Source organism: Notamacropus eugenii, chromosome 2 (genome assembly GCF_028372415.1).
Source record: "Notamacropus eugenii isolate mMacEug1 chromosome 2, mMacEug1.pri_v2, whole genome shotgun sequence".
NCBI lineage: Eukaryota > Metazoa > Chordata > Mammalia > Diprotodontia > Macropodidae > Notamacropus > Notamacropus eugenii.
In genome coordinates, this window is record NC_092873.1 from 18,135,431 (window position 1) to 18,152,852 (window position 17,422).

At 55.9% G+C, this 17,422-nt stretch overlaps 2 protein-coding genes and 1 long non-coding RNA gene across 11 annotated transcripts; 2 read left to right on the top strand and 1 right to left on the bottom strand.

Annotated features, from left to right (window-relative positions):
- Positions 1 to 2: 2 nt before the first annotated feature.
- On the top strand, positions 3 to 10,231 carry DPF2 (double PHD fingers 2). Of its 6 annotated transcripts, none has more exons than XM_072637325.1 (13): positions 4 to 107; positions 1,502 to 1,614; positions 2,909 to 3,069; positions 3,386 to 3,493; positions 3,688 to 3,851; positions 4,209 to 4,301; positions 4,462 to 4,540; positions 4,975 to 5,016; positions 6,160 to 6,297; positions 6,438 to 6,566; positions 6,721 to 6,833; positions 7,046 to 7,127; positions 9,035 to 10,231. In XM_072637325.1, exons 2-13 carry the CDS (start codon positions 1,604 to 1,606, stop codon positions 9,109 to 9,111), a joined length of 1,197 nt encoding a protein of 398 aa, XP_072493426.1. In that variant the 5' UTR covers positions 4 to 107; positions 1,502 to 1,603; the 3' UTR covers positions 9,112 to 10,231. The 6 variants fall into 6 exon arrangements, with proteins under 6 accessions (XP_072493425.1, XP_072493426.1, XP_072493429.1 ...); XM_072637326.1 differs by lacking the exon at positions 4 to 107 and adding an exon at positions 955 to 1,094; XM_072637324.1 differs by lacking the exon at positions 1,502 to 1,614 and having other exon boundaries at positions 3 to 107.
- Positions 10,232 to 10,462: 231 nt separating this feature from the next.
- Positions 10,463 to 13,005, bottom strand: LOC140522189 (uncharacterized). The gene is made up of 2 exons (XR_011973246.1): positions 12,190 to 13,005; positions 10,463 to 10,725 (listed from the first exon to the last, which is right to left on the bottom strand). It is a non-coding gene; the product is annotated as an uncharacterized lncRNA (long non-coding RNA).
- A 418-nt stretch (positions 13,006 to 13,423) lies between these two features.
- TIGD3 (tigger transposable element derived 3) lies at positions 13,424 to 17,316 on the top strand. 4 transcript variants are annotated; one of them, XM_072637334.1, is made up of 2 exons: positions 13,424 to 13,781; positions 14,449 to 17,316. In XM_072637334.1, exon 2 carries the CDS (start codon positions 14,466 to 14,468, stop codon positions 15,879 to 15,881), a length of 1,416 nt encoding a protein of 471 aa, XP_072493435.1. In that variant the 5' UTR covers positions 13,424 to 13,781; positions 14,449 to 14,465; the 3' UTR covers positions 15,882 to 17,316. The 4 variants fall into 4 exon arrangements, with proteins under 4 accessions (XP_072493435.1, XP_072493436.1, XP_072493434.1 ...); XM_072637335.1 differs by having other exon boundaries at positions 13,424 to 13,762; XM_072637333.1 differs by lacking the exon at positions 13,424 to 13,781 and adding an exon at positions 13,788 to 14,270.
- The last annotated feature ends 106 nt before the right edge of the window (positions 17,317 to 17,422 follow it).

A 17,422-nucleotide genomic window follows, 5' to 3' on the forward strand; every position in this document is an offset into this window, starting at 1 on the left:
GGCACGCGCTTCGGGCTGGGCGCCTGCGCACTCCGACCCCGGGGGCTCCCGGGCTGAGGGAGAGGAGGAGGGAAGATGGCGGCCGTGGTGGAGAATGTAGTGAAGCTGTGAGTGGCGACCGCCGTCTCTTCAGAGCCGGGGCGGGCGGGGGGGGCGGGCCCGGGGCCGCGGAGGGGGGCGTGGCGGCGGCGTGCGCGGAGACGCCGCCGGGGCGGGCGCGGGGCGGCCGGGCCCGGACGAGGCCGTTGGGCGCCGGGCCGGGGCGCGTGGCAGCTGCGGGCGCGAGCACTTCCAGCGGGGGCGCGCGCGGGGCCCCGCTCCAGCCAGGCGCGCCCCCGAGGGGGAAACTGAGGCCCGAGCTCCGGCGCCTGGAAAGGGACCTTAAAGGGGGGGTCGTCTCGCCTGACCGAGGAAGTAAACTGAGGCACGCGGGCAGTGCCAGGGCCAAGGTCACGGAGAGAGTCAGCGGGAGGGATCCTAGAGACAACCACGGTCCCACGTCCCATTTGACAGATGGGGAAACTGAGGCACAGAGCGGGGCCTGGACGGGCGCCCCCGCCCTCCACAGTCCCTGCCCGGTGCTGAGGCTCGTCCTCGGGGGATTGGGGAGGACCCCCGGGGGGCGGCCTGGGCTGCCCTACGGGGTCCTCAGGAGGTGGGCCTGGCACGAACACCCCCGGCCAGACGCAGAGCCACAGGATGCGCTTTGGGAAGGAAGGAAAGGGGCACCTGTTCACCCAATAGGGGAGTTTTAAATACAAAGGGGGTCCCCCCTGCTTGGGGTTCTGGAATGAATGCTGAAACCGGGTGCCAGGGAAGGCTGCAGCTCTTGGGCCTGACCCACCTGAAGAAAGGAAGGAGGGCCGGCCGTATGGCAGGATCCTCCTGTTCCCAGGGGGCAGGCCAGGGGCTCTTCCTTGAATCCTGAGGAGCTTGCTTCATGCCGTTGGCCAGGGGTAGAGGCATCTCAGAAGTGCGGGCAGCCGTGAAAGGTGGCGTGGCCTTGGCATCTTACCTGGGAGCTTAGCATGAAGTGGGCCTTGAATTCACTCCACCTCGCCCAGGAGTGGGTCAGCAGAACTCCTGTTCTCTAGGTGCCAGCTAGATTTCCAGCTGTTCCTTTTTAAGCGGGTGCAGGGAGTTGGAAGAGAGGGTTTTTCCAGGGTTCTCAGGCCTCTGTCCTTGCTTTATGGTAGGCTGCAAGCTGCTCCCTGGACGGGAGCCTTTTTGATGAGGGAGAGCATGCCCACTGCCATTCAGCTGGGTGCCCTCCCTCTCCTGGGTTAGTTGGAGGGGGCGGCAGGCTTCCTTTCTGCTCAGCCACCCACCCATCCCACTCCATCATCATCCTCTCTGATGTGCCCACTCCTTTTCCCCAGTCTCTCCTCAGGCTGGCATTTCCCTCAGTTCAGAGAGGATCATGCTAATCTCCCACTCTGTCCTTCCTGACACAAAGGTTCTCTCCCCCCTTTTCCATCCTTTTCCTTGGGTTTGTACCCAGCACCCCACAGGGCCCAGAGGCAGTTTCACCGATTTTATACTGACGTAGAGGGAAATCCAGTTGTTCTGAGAAAAGCTGACTCTTCTAGATCCCAAGGGGAGCATGGAAAGAAGGCAAGAGGGAAAGAAAAGCTAAAAAAGGGAAGTTTCTTGGGGTAGGCCTGTTTTGGATGGGTGGCAGCAGGCACCTTCAGGTGGGGTTCAGGGGGTTGGCAGGGTATCTCCTGAGACAGGCCTTGGTTTCTCCATCTCACCTCTGAGGTAGTCTTGGGGGGTGGGGTTGGGGTTCCTGATACCCTGGCACCCTGGCAATGGGGAGCCATCCACCTCCTCCTTAGTACCTGCTTAGCCCCCTGCTGGGGGCTGCTGATGACAGTCAAAGTCTATTGACCAGGCTTCTCTTCCAAGGAAGGGAACTCCACCTTCTTTTTCCTGTTCCTGATCCCCACCCAGAGAAGCAGCTGTTGTCCCCTTGCCATGCTATCACCAGGCTGGTTTGTTTTGGTTTTTGTTTGGGGGGGAGTACTTAGTTATCTGACAGTTTAGTCTTAATTTGACAAACAGGACACTTCTGGGCTTTATTTGTGATGGGCTCCTGAGCTGGGACTCTCTCTCCCTGGCATAAGAAATGAAAAGGAGATCTCTTCGTAAGGGTAGCACCCATTGTCCCCAAACACCCATCTCTCTCTTAGCTGCTTAACAGGATCTGACCCTTCTCTGTCCAGGGATCCCTTGCTGAGTTCTCCCTCCCCTGTCCCCCAACTCATTAGGAGCCATGTTCTCTGCCCTTTCCCAAATACATAGTGTTCTTTAAAAAGCTGTGTGGCCCACCTCCTGGTGTATGCCTGAGGTACCCACACAACCTGAAGGCTCCAGGATCTCCCTGCTCACCTTCCATTTCTTTCTGAACGTCACTCTCAATTCCCATCAGTGGAAACAAAGGAACTGCGCTCTTTAGCCTTGTTTATCCAATTTTATTCTCTGATGGTGAGAATGTGGAGGCCGATTTCTGAAAGCCAGCTAATATGGACCCATTGCCTCCTCCTCACATAAGAGGCCTACCTCAAATTACAGTAATTACAGCTCATTGAATTAAGCTGGGCTGGTGGCATTTCTGCTGCTGCCTTTCTGTTTGTTTTGGTTTGGGGGTGGGGATTTTTCCCAGTTGCTCAAAGCACCAAATTATTGAGAGCTCATCAGATCATGGTGTGGGGTTTGAGGTGGTTTATGTTCTGGGCCTTCCCAGCCAGGACACCCAGAGGCCCCTGGGGCCCAGCTTGATTCCTCTTGGTGACATTTGACTTGGCTCAGCTGGTGTCCTCTAAGGTAGAAGAGGGAACAGACAGGTCAAAAGGGTCCCAGACAGCTTTCTGAGCCTTCCCTTGAAGCCCCTCCTGTCCCCCTACAGCCTGGGGGAGCAGTACTACCGAGATGCCATGGAACAGTGCCACAATTACAACGCCCGCCTCTGCGCCGAACGCAGCGTGCGCCTGCCCTTCCTCGACTCCCAGACTGGAGTGGCCCAGAGCAACTGTTACATCTGGATGGAAAAGCGGCACCGGGGGCCAGGTGAGGGCCAGCCCGCTGAGCACACAGCTTCTAGCTTGGGCTGATGGGAGGCCCAGGGAAGCAGAAGGACAGGCAGCCCTTCTGGCTTCCTTTGTTCTCCCTAGTCTGTTGACAGACAGCACCTGGTTCCCCTTCACTTTCTTTTTTCTTTTTTGTGCTTCCATCTTTCCCCACCCAATTTCCAACAGTCTTACCTGTTGTCTGGAATCTCTTCCCTGCCTCCACAACATTTACCCCAGCCTCAGAGTGAGCGGGCATCTCCTGGTCCAGAAGGCATTCTCCTTCTCAGGTTACTGACCCCGATCATCTCTCACAGGGCTGGCCTCAGGGCAGTTGTACTCTTATCCTGCCCGGCGTTGGCGAAAAAAGCGCCGAGCCCACCCTCCTGAAGACCCCCGACTCACCTTCCCATCCATCAAGCCAGGTAGGGGCAGTATTCCTCTTCAAGTAGTGCCATGGTCAGTTTCTGGGGCTAAGAGACAGACTGAAAGGGGAAACCTGGAGACTGTGGGATCCTGGGAAGTTGGGGGGTCAGAGGTGAATGAGGGCCCTTTCCTTCCAATGGGCATGACTACCTGTGCCCATCCATATCTCAGTGTAGCCTCGCTCTCCTTCCAGACACAGACCAGACCCTGAAGAAGGAAGGACTTATCTCCCAGGATGGGAGCAGCTTGGAGGCCCTACTGCGCACCGACCCCCTTGAGAAGCGGGGTGCCCCCAATCCTCAGGCGGATGATGACAGCCTGGGAGAGTTCCCAGTTACTAACAGCAGGGCGAGGAAGGTACCAACGGAGGGACCTCACAGGGACAAGGGACCCCTCATTGGAAGGATGCTGGAGCAGCCTGGGTTAAACCAGCCAGATGGACTTTCGGAGTGGGAGAGGGGCAGGCCATGTCATTCCCTGAAGTGTCTAAGAAAAATGCATTCTGTCAACTTCAGGCTTTCCCCAAATTCAGTGGGAACCCTGGGAAAGGAACGAGAAGCTTCCCAGTTACGTTTGCCTCCCATTGGCAGAGTAACAGCTGAGAATGGGCAGGGGGGCATGTGCCATGCCTGTCTGGATGGCGCCCCCTCCCCACAGATGCTGTGAGCATCCTTGCTCCTCTCCCCACCCATCCTTATCTTCCCCTTCCCTCAGCGGATCCTGGAGCCTGAGGACTTTCTGGATGATCTGGATGATGAGGACTATGAGGAAGACACACCCAAGCGCCGGGGCAAGGGCAAAGCCAAGGTGAGCTGGGAGAAGGGGAGATGACCAACAGGGTGTATCAGGTGCCTCCCTGCTCCTCACAGGGAGAGGGGAGCATACGCCAAGTGTGGGGAGATTCTCCGCTTCCCCAAGGGCAGCTTAGCTCCCCAGGACCTGAGATCTCCCTTATTCCCATTGGCAGGGCAAAGGGGTGAGCAACGCTCGAAAGAAGCTGGATGCCACTATCCTGGAGGATCGGGATAAGCCCTATGCATGTGACAGTGAGTGCCTCCACCTCTTGGGGGGGGGGGGGTCAGGTGGGTGGAGCAGCCCCCCTGATGGGTGGGGGGAGGGAGGGAAGAAGGCATTGACCTTGGCCTGTAGGCTGTCATCCTGAGTTCTGCCCCCAGCCCTCCAGGATGCTGGGAGGTGTCTAGCTGACCGCATGGGGGCCTGGTGGTCCTGGAGCCCCCTCCCCCGTGAGGTTTTTAATGCAAATTTCTTTCTCTTCCTTTCTGTTTTCTCTTCTTTCTCCTGCCTCCCCCCCATTTCTGTCCCTCCAAGCGCCCCCCCACTCGGAGACTTCTCTCCTTGTTGGACTTATGCTGTAGCTGCTGCTCCTGTGTGCGTGTGTGTGTACATGTGTGTATATGTGTGTGTGTACATGTGTGTGTGCGTGTGCCTTCCTCTCACGACTTTTCTTTCTGTCTTTCAGATAGTTTCAAACAAAAGCATACCTCGAAAGCACCCCAGAGAGGTAGCCGTCCTCTCTCGGCGCTCTGCCTTTGTGTTTCCTTTTCCCTTGCCTCCTTCCTCCGACGCTCCTCCTGCCTCTGTCTTCTCCTGCAGCGCTAGTCTGAAAACCTCTGGAATGGCAGGGGCTGGGGTTGGGGAGGGGAGGCAGGGAGGGAGCCTTTGCTCTGCTGCACCTGCCTCTGCCCCCACGTGTCCTGCACAGACTTGCTCCTCTGGCACTTGGGGCCCTGGCATTGGCCAAGAGAGTTTAAGGGAACCAGTTACATTGGGGGTTACAGTGGGTGGAAGGGGGCCTCCCATCCCCTTGAAGTGACACTTGGTGGTGGGGAATCGATGCCCCTCTGTGTCTCCCTCCCTTCTTGCCTGTTCTCCCCTCTCTCCCTCCACCATGAGAATCAAGGCAAGCTTTTGGGGCTGGGGGGCTGGAGGGAGGCCTGGGGCTAGGGGATAGCATGGGAGAAACCCAGCATGGGAGAAGACAGGGGAATTCCTGATCTACCCCTGGCATCTTCTGCCTCTGTTGTCTGGGCTGACTTACTGGGACTGACTTCCCTAGCACCCCACTTGTACCTGTCACCTACAAGCTAACTTTGCTGGCCTTCTTCCCACCTACCCTCTACCTTCCCATGATTCCTCTCAGTTGCCCACAGCATCCCCTAGTTGGGTTGCCTGGGACCACTCAGGTCCGTTCACTTTAGGTGGAGAGTTTGGCAGATTCCTCAGCAATTTAGTGATCTCTTGGGCCCTGGTTCTGAGGGCATACCTGGAAAACAGTCTCTTGCCTCCTGCCCCTAAACTTTTCTAACTGCCAGCCAGAGAGGTTCCCTCTTTGCCATTCCCCTGTTCTTGATCTGGGGCACCTCTTGGCCATGCAGGAATGAGGCGAGAAACCAGTTGGCCATAAATGGGACCTGGTGTCAAGGGTGGGGTTAGGAAGGACAGAGGAGAGCAGGCGTGCCTGGCCCACCCTCTTCCATCGTCAGTAACATCCACTAAAGCCCTGTCCCTGAACCGAGCTGATGTTCCGGGTTGGAAAGGGGGCGGGGGGGGTGCCTCCTTGCACCCTGGCAGAGCTTCAGACTTTGCAGGGAGCAGGGAAAGACTGCTTGGGTTCCCATGCCTTTCTCTGCCGTCCTCTCCCCAGTCTGTGGGAAGCGTTACAAGAACCGTCCAGGCCTCAGTTACCACTATGCTCACTCCCACCTGGCAGAGGAAGAAGGCGAAGACAAGGAGGACTCTCAGCCTCCCACCCCTGTGTCCCAGAGGTCTGAGGAGCAGAAATGTAAGGAGGTTGTTGGGGCAGGACTGGGGGGAGAATCGGGTGCTGCCCGGCTCATGGGCCCTGCCCTTTGTCCCAGGCCTGTCCTCTCCTTTTCTAAGGTAGGAACTGAATCTGCCCACCACTTTCTTTTTTCCCCATAGCCAAGAAGGGCCCTGATGGACTAGCCCTGCCCAATAACTACTGCGATTTCTGTCTGGGAGACTCAAAGATCAACAAGAAGACAGGGCAGCCTGAGGAGCTGGTGTCCTGCTCCGACTGTGGCCGCTCAGGTACCTCCCCACTCCACGCACCCCTTCTTCCTCCTCCCTAGAACATGCTTGCTCTGGTCAGGTCTCCGGCCTATGTGTGGCTTCACTGCCCTACCTTGAGGTGTGAGGGTGGCAGGCCTTCTGACCTCCACTCGGACCCTTCTCTCCCCACCAGGGCACCCATCCTGCCTCCAGTTCACCCCCGTCATGATGGCTGCTGTGAAGACCTACCGCTGGCAGTGCATCGAGTGTAAATGCTGCAACATCTGCGGGACCTCCGAGAATGACGTGAGTTCACTCCTGGGATCTTCCGCCCCATCGCAGTCACCTTTAGGGTCCTTCCTCAGGATGAGTCTGACATTCCCTCTTGCCTGCTGTGCCCTACTGCTCACAACACAGGCTCCCCTACCCTGATTTCCCTCCCCTGCCATGGCTGGACTAAGGCATGGTAATCACCTCCCTTCCCTGCCTCCTGTTCTCTTTGCCTCCCCCCACCTCAGGACCAGCTGCTCTTCTGTGACGACTGTGATCGTGGCTACCATATGTACTGTCTCACCCCCTCAATGTCGGAGCCACCTGAAGGTGAGTGTCCTCAGTGAAGCCTGGGCCCATTAGCAAGTGCTTATTAAGCACCTGCTATATGCTGGGCACCATACTCATGGATACAAAAACACAAAAGAAATGGTCCCTATCATCAAGGTCCTTAGATTCTTTTGGAGCAGGTAGCACATACGTAGACACACTCAATTGGAGATGATGAGGGGAGGAAGGCCCCAGCAGCGGGGGGCGGTGGATCAGGACAGGCTTCATGGCTTCTCCCTGAATTAAAATGAGTGGTTCCAAGAAGTGGAGGGAACAGAGGGGTGTGGGACACAGCCTGGGCAAAGGGAGGAGGTGGGGGTATGAAGAGGAGAGATGTATGATGTTCCTGGTAAGGTGGTAAAGGACTTCAGACATTCATCCCATGGGCAAAAGGGAGTCACTGAGGTTTAGTAAGAAGGGTAGTGCCATTGTTAGACTTGGGTTTTAACCAAACCCCTGTGGCAGCTTTGTGGAGACTGGGTTGGAAAGGGAAGCAGTTATGGCAGCCATGAAGTGATTGTGGGTACGATGAGGAAGAAAAGATTAAATGTAGGTGAGGGAGGTCATCAAGAACCCAGCATGCAACTGAGGAGGACCCCAAAGCTGCACCCGGGCAGGAGGACAGAGCCTCTGACAGAAAAGTGACAGGTGGAAGTTGGGTACCAGGCTTGAGAGGCCCCTAGCCCAGCATCTGGGAAACTTAGTGTTGGTTGGAGAGGTGCTCAGCACTGGGGAGATCAACACGAAAGTTGTGGTGGGGGCAAGGGAGGGATCCCAGTCCTGAAGGGAATAACCAGATGGGAGCTTTTGTTTCTTGCTCCTGCCCTGCCCAGCTGTGGGAGGAAGGTTAACAAGATTAGAGGGGAAAGCAGCACACTGCCAGGCCAACTGGATGGGCATTCAGGGGGCTCTGAGTTTGTGACTGTTGGATAGAAGAACGTGAACCATCTCACAGCAGTCTACAGACTGAGGACTTGGCTCTGAATCTTGGCTTAGCCGTCTAGCTCCAAGTCTCCTCGTTGAGAAGATGAGGGCATCGGCCTCAGTGCCTCCAGTGTCCCTTCTGGCTCTAAACTGATGATCCCCAGTGGATGGTAGGTCTTCCCACCAGGAAAGAGAAGGATTCACTCTCTCAGTGAAGTTCTCGGGTCTGCATAAGCTTAGGGAATGCCCAGCCACTGACCTGACCTTGTGGGTTCTGCAGAAGTGCAGGTCACTCCTTCCAATAGGGGCAGGTGCAGGGTGGAATCTGCTGGTTTTGTCTTTGACATGGGACTGTCAGAAGGCTTTCCCAGGAGGATTTTACAATCAACAGGCTAGGCTCTGTGGGTGTTTTTCAGTGTTTTCCTAACTGTTGGCAATAGAATTGTTTTCCTTTATCATCTTATACTTTTAAAAACATGTTTCTGAGAAGAGGTCCATGGAAGGTGAAGACCCTCTGCTCACAAGGATGTAAGGGTTTGATTGAGGTAGACAGGGCTGGGGGGGATCCCAAAGAGGACTTGGAGGCAGATCCTAGCACCACCTCTTTGGGCAGCTGGGGGTGCCAGGCCTGGAGTCGGAAACACTCATCTTGGCTTCAAATCCAGCCTCAGACACTTACTAGCTGTGTGACCCTGAGCAAGTCACATCACCCCGTTTGCCTCAGTATCCTCATCTATAAAATGAGCTGGAGAAGGAAATGACAAACCACGTCAGTATCTTTGCCAAAAAAAACTCTAAATGGGGTCACTAAAAATCAGACGTGAATGAACAAACAACAAATACAGGGGTAGAACTCTCTGGATTCTAAGGCCTCTTCCAACTCAATCCCCATGGTCCTGTGGTCTTTACCAGTGAATCCTAGCCTCCTATGCCTTTACCTGCACAGCTGCCTGCATGTAGAACCCTGTTCTCCTTCTCTGCAGGGAGCTGGAGTTGCCATTTATGTCTGGACCTGCTGAAGGAGAAGGCTTCCATCTACCAGAACCAGCACTCTTCTTGATGTGACCGGGAGCCCAGGCACCCCTAGGCCCCTCCTCCATCCAAACCTCTCTCTTGTTTTCCAGTTTCTCCTCTCCCGTCCTCCCCTTTGGCAGACCCAGGGAGGGTAGTGCCAGGTTGTCCAGGGCAGCAGGCAGGTTGAACTGGCAGCTCCTGAAGATGGGGGAGACAGGCTGCCCCTGGGAAGAAACAGGCCCTGGCTTCTCCTTGCTCCTTTGCTCTCCATAAAGTGCATTCACTCTGCCTGCCTTGGGCCCAGGCCCTGGTTCTCACAGGGTTCAGCTCTGCCCTCCACGCTGGAGCAGGAGGGCAGCTCACTTCTTTCCAGCTCTGCCCCGCTTCCTTTCTGAGGGCATCCACAAGGGGATGCATGAGCTGGACAAGCCTGGGGGGCTCTCTGGCTCCCCCTGCCTCTCCACTTTGCCACCTTTTGCCCCTGCAGGGAGGCTCTCTGTGGCACTGCGAAAGGACACCTGGGGCATGGCATGACGCACCCAGGCACCTGGCCCCTTGGTGCTGCCACAGCTGCAACTTGCCTCCTCCCTCCCAGCTCATCTTCCATAGCCCTCTTTAGTGGCAAAAGTGATTCTCTACCTTGTGCGTCCACTCTCTTTCCTCAATTCCCCTTCTCCTTGTTCTTCTTTTGTTTTGTGGGGAGAAGGGAAGCATCAGGGGGCCATCCAAGTCGTGTGGGGGCCAGAGGGAGATGGTGGATAATGTGCCTGTTTTTTAACTCGACTTCAAGCCTACCTCCAAAATCCCCATTCTGTTCCTCCTCCTCCCTACCTGGGCCTTCAGCCTTCTGCCCTCAATTAAATTGGGAGCCCCCAGGCCCCCATCCCATGCACTCAAACTCCTAAGTCACAGGGGAGCCCCTCAGACATCCCCTCCTCACACGCTTGCTAGCAGCTGGTAAGGCCTTGATGCTCCTGGTTCCTCGGGCTTCTGCCAGGCGAGGCTGGTAGTGGTGTGGAAGGGGCACAGTCCATGGCAGTGCCCCAGGGAGGCCTTCCTGCTTGGTCCCAAGGCTGGCCTTCTCTCACTGTCACTTTGGATTTGAGGTGTCATTTTTTTAAGTTCCTGTATTCCAGACATTAGTACAATAAACATTTTTACATGGAGCCTCTGCTGCTTTGTTGGCCTTCACAACAGAAGGCAAGATTGCACTGAGTGCTTTGGTTTTGTCAGGACCACCCATCCTTTTCACATCCAGTGCCTCTGGACTCTTCAAGAAGAAAATGTTTGGGGACATTGAAGAGCACGGCCAGGGGCACAACTGTTCTGATACTTTGAATTTTCTTTGTTACAAGGGTAAGTTCAGTGGAAGGAAGTATATCCAGAAATGGCTCAGATGTTTTGGATTTATTTTATTGACGACAGCCATTAATAAATGGGGGTGGGGGGAGCCCTTCAGCAGAGCATCCAAGATCTAAGGCTCTTGGATTGTCATCCGTTGATCCCAGAGTTTTGTCTCCTGTCCACCTGCCTGTTAAAGTCACCAAGCGGAAACATCTGTGCCGACTTGGTCCTGAACACCTTGTGAAGTTCCCCCTTGCCTCCGTGCCTTGGCCATGTCTTGGCACCTGAGCTGTAGTTACCTTGAACTTCATGAGGCCTACAGGGGAAGGAGGCCATGAAGTAAGGCTGCGTAAAATCAGTTGGAGGAGCAGGCGGTATTGGGTACAAACAAGAGAAGCCTCCAAGGGACTGAACCAACTTCAGCACTGGGGAGGTCTGTCCTATGAAAGGATTGGACGTGTTCAGCCCAGCTGCAGCGGCCAGAGTGGGGCTAGCACTGAAAACATCCTCTTCACACTGCCTGTCCCTGCAGAAGCATTCTAACGCCCCGGGAGCCTTCTGAATCTATTGTGTGGGTTCTCTTGCCAAAAAATTCATTATCCAGTGGTCAACCCCACAATGATCAGTCACCAAGCATTAAGTGCCTGCTGTGTGCCAGGTGCTATGCCAGATGCCAAAGACAAAAACCCTTACTTGCCCCTTAAGGAGCTTCTCCCCTGTCAGGGTTGACGTAAATAGGTACAAAATCCATTTTCATAAGGTAAGGGGTGAGGGTGGGGGCACTTAACTGCAACCAGCTTCAGCTGTTAGGTTGTTAGTTTGAGCACTTACACCTCAGAAATCAGCAAATGTTACAAGTCAGGGCTTGATTTATTATTTTTAGGGATTCTAGGTGAGGAAAATGTGGATTCTAGGCCTTGAGCGGGCAGGGAAGCAGCCCGGGTAAAGGCACAGATGGGGTGCTGGACAGACAGCATGTCTTCTCAAGTGTGTGAAGAAGAACAACATGGAAGAAGCCTGGAAAGGCATCCTGAGTGATCCTAGAGGGGTTAGGGAGCCACCGCAATGTTGAGTGGTGGTGATATGCCTGTCCATAACTTGTTAGGCTAGACCTTGCCCAGACCAGGGCTGTATGTCAAGCTTTTCTTGCAAGAGAGAACCTGTCTGAGTGGGTGCTCACCAGGTATCAAAGTAGGATATTGAAGGAGATTCTTGACTTCTGTAGGGGAGGAAGCTTTCTCTGGGAAGGCAACCTCTGTCTACTCATGGAAGATGGTGCCGTGGCCAAAATCCAGGCCAGTCTTGCATGATTGTGTGTATGTTCACCTTGGAGAGTGGGATCTAATGTTGGCATGTGAAGGATTAGATGGTCTTTCTGTGCCCTCCCTCTACGTTGCCCTGTCCTGAGCAAGCAAGGGCAACCAGAAGACCTCAGGAGAGAAATCTCCCCAAGCCCTGGCCAGTCACTGGGCTCTCTCTCCTTGGCTAACCTCTGTCCAGGTCGCTCCTAGTCTGAAACTTGAGGGCTCAGATTTTATGTGGGTTTCGTGTGTGTCATATCATGGGCTCTTGGTGTCAGTGCAGATGCATAAACAGACTTGTTTGTTATGGTTGGGACCTCTCTCAGTGTTGGAGACTCTTGAAGGGGATTGTTGTTCAGTCATTTTCAGCCATGCCCAATTTGAGGTTTCTTAGCAGAGGTACTAGAATGATTTGCCATTTCCTTCTCCAGCTCATTGACAGATGAGGAAACTGAGGCAAACAGGGTTAAGTGACTTACCCAGGGTCACACAGCGAGTAAGTGTCTGAGGCCAGATATGAACTTAAGGAGATTCATTTTCCCGGCTCGAGGGCTGGCCCTCTATCCATTGCACCACCTGGCCGCCCCTGGATTGGCTCCCCATCAAGGATTTTTCTGTCCAAGCAGACGGTAGAGGTGAGCCAGTAGAAGCAGAAGTCTGTTTGCAGGTCGGGCAAAGAGAAGTTAGGGAGTAGGTCCCTGAGGCTTCACTGGGATGGAGGAAGTGAACCCTGCCTTACTGCAAGGTTTCAGTGCATCCCTGCTGAGGAGGCAGAGGCAGCTTGGTCAGGGGCCACAGAGGCAAGGGCCCAGGGGAAAGCATCTGGCCACAGGACAAGGCGGCTCTCATCAGCAGTGCCCCACGCTAAATTCGAGCACCCTAGTTACGGTTCCGAATAGAGGCTCCCAGCAGCCCCTCGGATCGGAGCCCCGGGCTCGCCTTCCTGTCTGCCCCCTCCCCCTTCCTCACACAGGGTCCTCAGAGGGGCGTCTCTTCCGATCAGGCGGGAGACCCTCACACCACAACAGCCCCATGCGGGGGTCAGTCAGAAGACCCCCAGAAGGGGAAGTCCTGGCTGGGGCAAGGGGGCCGACCTCAAGGCCAGATCTGCCCCTGGGCCTCGTCTCCCTGCCCGGGGGCTGGTTCTGCCCCCGCCCCGGGCCCAGCAGAGCAAGGCTGGACACCCCTCCGCGGCAGCGCCTCGTCCCGGACCTGCCCGCCTGCCCAGGGTGCCGGGGCCTGAGCCCGGTCTTCCCGCTGCGCCCCGGACAAAAGCCTTGGGATGCGCCCGCCCCCAGCGGGAGAAGGGGGCGGGGTCTGGAGGAGAGCTTCTGCCACGCCCCTCTGCAGCCTTACTCCCTTCCCATCACCCGTCAGCCCCTCCCGCAGCCTGCCAGCCTGCGGGCCTCTCATCTGAAAGCCCTCCCCTCAGCATCCGCTTTTGTCCCGCCCCTGTCCTGTCCATCAGCACGAAGGCCCGCCCCAGGCACCTGCTCATGCCCCCTCACCGTTCCCTTAGGCCCCGCCCCTAGCATCGGCCTTCCTCCTCACTTCCTGGTGCTGTTCATCACCACGAAGACCCGCCCCTGGCACCTGCCTTTCTCCTCACTCCAAGGCCCCGCCCAATACCCTGAGGCCCCGCCTCCAGCACCTGCTTTTTTCTGCACTCCTAGGTCCCGCCCCCCCCCAGGGGGGTGGGGCCAACGCCGGTTTTGTACCGAGGTGGTCGAACTGTGGCCTGGACTAAACCGTCTCTTCGGCAGCTGCCAATGGAGGCCAGCTGGAGGCGGGACTGGGCCCACACTGGGAGCCAATCATCTGCTTCTGGAGGAAAGGGCCCTGTGGCTTCTGGGTACCGGAGTGGTTGTCCCTCCCCTCGTCCCGGAGCCCGGGAAAACCCGGAGCGGGGAGCAGATCGAGCCAGGCTGGGCCGGGGCCAGGTCCGGCAGAGCTGAGCGGGGTAGGGGCCGGGCCGGGCTCTGCATCTCGTGGAGTGCCCCCGCCCCTTGCAGCGTCCCCCCAGCCCGAAGCCGCAGGGACGGGGCCCAGGGGGTAGGAGCGCGCGCGGGAGGTGGGTGACTGGGATTGCCGGGGGATGCTAGGGAGACCCCCGCGCCCCTCCTCCCTCTCCCCTACTTTTGTGTGTCTTCCGGCCCTTCCCGACCTTTGACCCCTCTCCTGTTTCCCCTTCACCTTTGATCCCCTCCCCATTTGGGGGGGTCATCCTCTCTCCCTGGCCTCCGCCCCCTCAGTCAGGTGCCTTCTTCCCCTCTCCCTCCCCGCCCCTCCCCCCTTGGCCTCCACATCTGCTCCCTTTGTGTCCCCACCTGCCCGTGGGCTTCTCCCCCCTGCTCGGCTCCCTCCTGGTTTCCCGGCAGCCCCCTCTTTTCCCCCTTCCTCTTCCTCCCAGCGTCTGCTCTTCTGGGTCTATTCGCCCTTCCCCTCGTCAGGCTGGACCAGATTAAGGTGGGTCAGGCCGGACAGTCCTCATCATGAATGTCAGCCCCGGGTGAAGACAGCATCCCCAACAAGCGCTGCGCACAGCAGGTGCAGTACGAAGGTGTCTGCTCCCCTCCAAGTACCCCCCCACGCACACCTGTTTCATTCTCCCTCCCTCACCCACCTGCTCCGTCCTCCCCCCAGCATCGCCTCCCCACACTGGCCTTCGCTGTCCATCCCCACCTCCCTCTTTCCGTCTCTTGGCCCCGCCCCCGTTTCACGTGGCTCCCCACTTGCAGGTGTCCCCCCAGAAGCCATGGAACTCGGTGGCAAAAAGAAGCTTCACGCCCTGTCCCTGGCGGAGAAGATCCAGGTGCTGGAGCTGCTGGATGAGTCCAAGATGTCCCAGTCGGAGGTGGCCCGGCGTTTCCAGGTCTCCCAGCCTCAGATCTCCCGCATCTGCAAGAATAAGGAGAAGCTCCTGGCGGACTGGTGCAGCGGCACAGCCAACCGGGAGCGCAAGCGCAAGCGAGAGTCCAAGTACAGCGGCATCGACGAGGCCCTCCTGTGCTGGTACCACATCGCCCGGGCCAAGGCCTGGGACGTCACGGGCCCCATGCTGCTGCACAAAGCCAAGGAGCTGGCCGACCTCATGGGCCAGCACTTCGTACCCAGCATCGGCTGGCTGGTGCGCTGGAAGCGCCGCAACAATGTGGGTCTGGGGGTCCGCCAAGTCCTTCCTCCTCCGCGGACTTCCCCAGAGCCTGCTCCCCTGGGCTCAGACCCCCATACTCCCATTACCCTGAAGGACTTTTCCCCAGAGGATATTTTTGGTTGTACTGAGGTGCCCTTATTGTATCGGGCAGTCCCTGGTGGGGTGGCATTGGGTGATCAGTTACAGGTGTTACTGTGTGCCAACAGCGGAGGGACAGAGAAACGGAGGCTGGTGGTGTCGGGAAGCCGTAAGCCTTCTCCTCGGTGCTTCTTTGGGGTCAGCAGCGAGGCTCTGCCCGTCCTCTACCACCCAGGCCCAGGGATCCCATGGGCGGACTGGCTGGCTCAGTTGGACCAGGACATGGGGCAGCAAGGCCGACATGTGGCCTTGTTGCTAACTGCCCACCCAGCCAAGGAGGGTGCAGACCTGCCCGAGCTTCAGCACGTGAGGCTGTTGCCTCTGCCTGCCAATGGTACCATACCCTGCTTACCCACTCCTGTGGTACGGGATTTCAAGACCCGTTACCGGCACCGCCTCCTGAGTAAGCTGGCTGCTCTCCAAGGGGAGACAGAGGGCATGTCTCTGGCTGCCGCTGGGGCAGGAATCACAGTGCTTGATGCCTTGCACATGATGGCAGCCGCCTGGGACAAAGTGCCTGCCAACTTCATCAGGAGCAGCTTCGCCCTTGCTGGCCTGTGGCCCAGCAGAACTCCTCCATCTACGAAAGAATTGCCCAAGATGCCCCCCCTCCCCCAGGGGCTGAAACCTGAAGAATTTTCCCGTTTTGTGGACCTGGAAGGTGAGAAGGCAGACCAGGGAGGATGCAAAGACGAAATCATCAGTGAGAGTGAGGAAGAGAGTGGAGACAACGACTTGATGTCTCTGCCAACCAAAGGAGATGCCTTGCGGGCACTGGGCACCTTGCGGCGATGGTTTGAGTGTAACGGAGCTTCCCCAGAACTTTTTGGGAAATTTTATGACTGTGAAGAGGAGGTAGAACGCATGTGCTCCCAGTGAGGGCCCCCCTGGTCCATCAGAGTCCCCGTCCCTCCCTTCCTGTTTCCCATGGAAACGCTAACAGAGGACATTTGGGGATTTCTTTCCAGTGGAAATAAGACTACTTCATGCTGAGAGGAGAGAAGCTGGGAAAACTGAGGCCAAGCTGTGAAGGCTGCTTCCCCCTTGAGCAGAAGGGCCAATAATTCTGGATATGTTGCCTAGTAACTTTAACCCTCTTGAAAATTCTAGGCTATCAGATGAGAAACCATTGACAGGGAAACTGGGAGCTTGGGTATGAAGAATCTAGGCTTTATGGCCAGGACGAGAACTCCATGAACTCTTTGTTTAGAATCAGTTTTTTTGATGGCAATCAAGGTTTGAAACAGGGAGTCAGAGTGTCACTTGTACAAGACCAGAGGGATGTAGGCAGTCAGCAGAGGGTGATTCACTGACACCTTCCCACCTCCCAGGCTGACTCCAGATTGCTACCTCTTCCCCCTCAGATCATGGTGGTTGGTACTGCAGCTTGGGCTTTCAAGGATAAGTAAAAAGAATTTCCTTTCAGAAGAATCCCAGAGCACCTTAAGCGAAGGGGAAGCTAGATTAACTATTCTGTAACATATAACCCTAATATGAAAAGACTGAGTCCAAGAAATAACTGAGAAAGCTGTCACACCAGGGACCCTTCAGTCCTACAGGAAAGACAAGAATGAATACTCCTTTGGCATATCAAGGTCAGGACCCTAATTTTTCTGAAAGAGTTTTCCGTTCTTGGTTCTTACTTGGTTTTTTGTAGACATCTCCTTTCCCTAGGAGAAACAGGTCAGGAGGATGACCTCCTGATGAAGAAAACTGGCCAGTTCTGTTAACTCTTTCAAAAGTCCAAATTTCTAGACTAGTGGAAAAGACATCAGTCGCTGGGGAAACTGAGACCTTGTAACTCGACCCAGGTCTCAAGTCAGTGTGGGTCAGGGAAAATACCAGACTTCCTTTGCTACCTTAAAGGCTGAGGTATGTATTGTTACCTGTACAGGATGTATGATCACACAAAAATTACCTGCCCCACTATCACTGACCCTCTTTGTTATGGGCCTTAGAAGGAGGAACCCAAAGCCATGAGTGTCTAATGAACTGATCAGGATCAGAGGAGTAAAAGCTGGAAGGGAAGGGTCCAGCGTTCCCTTTCCAGATGTTGCTGGAAGGCTCAGCAGGGATGCGCCCAAGGTTACATAGCTAGGAAGTAGCAGATCTAGGAATTAGCCAAACCAGGATTTGAACCCTAGCTTTCTGACCCTGTATTTAGTGCTCTCTAGGTAGAATCAGAATAATCTTTCCCCTAGAATTACAGAACTGGAAGGTCATTTTATCTGGCCCCTGCCTCTAGGAAGGTCAGTGATGAACTGATTCTATTTTTTAAAGGTCTTTAAGAATAAAGATTCTACTTCCTCCCTTGGGAGCTTTTCCACTGTTGAGTTTTCTTACAGGCACATGGTTCTTCCTTTGATCTAACCTTAACCTTTTGCCTTGACCTCTCTTTTTGTCCTCCATGGAGATGAACT